Raw genomic sequence first — 1189 nt, 5'->3', positions numbered from 1 at the left:
CCCCCCGGGGGCCCCCGTACCCCCAGGGGGCCCCTTCACCTCACCAACCCCACAATAAAATCCTGGGGCCCCATGGGGGCCGGGCCCCTCTGTATACCTTCTTAATACCCTTATAGGGGGGCCCCCAAGGGGGGCCCCCAAGGGGGCCCCCCTATGATGGGGGGGGGCCCTCACGGGGGCCCCTTGGGTGGCCCGGGGAGGGGCCCTGGGCGAAGCCTCTGTTTGGGGGCCGCCCGTTGGGGGGCCCCCGGGCCGTGGGGGGCTGCAGAGTATGGGGGGGCCCCCTGTTGGGGGGCCCCCGGGTGTGGGGTGGGGGCCCTGTTGGGGGGCCCCCTGTTGGGGGGCCCCCTTTTGAGGGGCCCCCTGTTGGGGGGCCCCGGGGTGTGGGGGGGCCCCCCTACTGGGGGCCCCCCTACTGGGGGCCCCAGGCTGGGGGGAGCGTGTTAGGTTGTGTTGTATTTGTGTTTGTTTGTGGGTTGTTTTGTTTTGTGTTTGGTTGTTATGATGATGGTGTGGCTGTATATAAGAGAAGAAGAAGAATTGCTGTTGCTGCTGCAGCAGCAGCAACAGCAGCAACAGCAGCAGCAGCAACAGCAGCAACAGCAGCAGCAGCAACAGCTGTTGCTGCTGCAGCAGCAGCAACAGCAGCAACAGCAGCAGCAGCAACAGCTGCTGCTGCTGCTGCAGCAGCTTGTTGATCCAATGAACAACTTGAAATTAAGCGGATGGAGTCTGCTGTGTCTCCTGCAGGAATACTGTTCGGCTGCTGCTGCTGCTGCTGCTGCTGCTGCTGCTGCTGCTGCTGTTGCTGCTGCTGCTGCTACAGTTACTGCTGCTCCAGTTGGTGATACTGCTCTTGTTGCTGACAGTCCTGCTGCTGCTGTTGCTGCTCTAGCTGCTGCTGCTGCTGCTGCTGCTGCTGCTGCTGTGCTGGTTCTAGCTGTAGCTACTACGTGGCTTGGGGTGTATAGGCAGCTCTAAAGCTAGGATGCGTAGCAGCAAATACACAGACACTTAAAAACCCACAAAACGGGGCCCTTTCTAGTCGAGGGGCTAGCTAGCTAGCTAGCTAGCTAGCTGGCTAGCTAGCTAGCTAGCTAGCTAGCTAGCCTAGCTGGTGCTAGCTGGCTAGCTGCTCAGCTGACTGTCGGTCAGATGCGCTAGCGAGCTAGCCAATTGGCTAGCTGGC

At 61.5% G+C, this 1189-nt stretch overlaps 1 protein-coding gene across 1 annotated transcript; it reads left to right on the top strand.

The window, feature by feature from the left end:
* Window positions 1-501: 501 nt before the first annotated feature.
* EMH_0044030 (uncharacterized protein) lies at window positions 502-981 on the top strand (the record flags this gene model as incomplete). The annotated part of the gene is made up of 1 exon (XM_013495912.1): window positions 502-981. One exon carries the CDS (start codon window positions 502-504, stop codon window positions 979-981), a length of 480 nt encoding a protein of 159 aa, XP_013351366.1.
* Window positions 982-1189: the final 208 nt, after the last annotated feature.

Source organism: Eimeria mitis, genomic scaffold (genome assembly GCF_000499745.2).
Source record: "Eimeria mitis Houghton genomic scaffold, Emh_scaff1817, whole genome shotgun sequence".
NCBI classification, from domain to species: domain Eukaryota; phylum Apicomplexa; class Conoidasida; order Eucoccidiorida; family Eimeriidae; genus Eimeria; species Eimeria mitis.
This window is presented reverse-complemented; position numbering and strand designations above follow the sequence as displayed.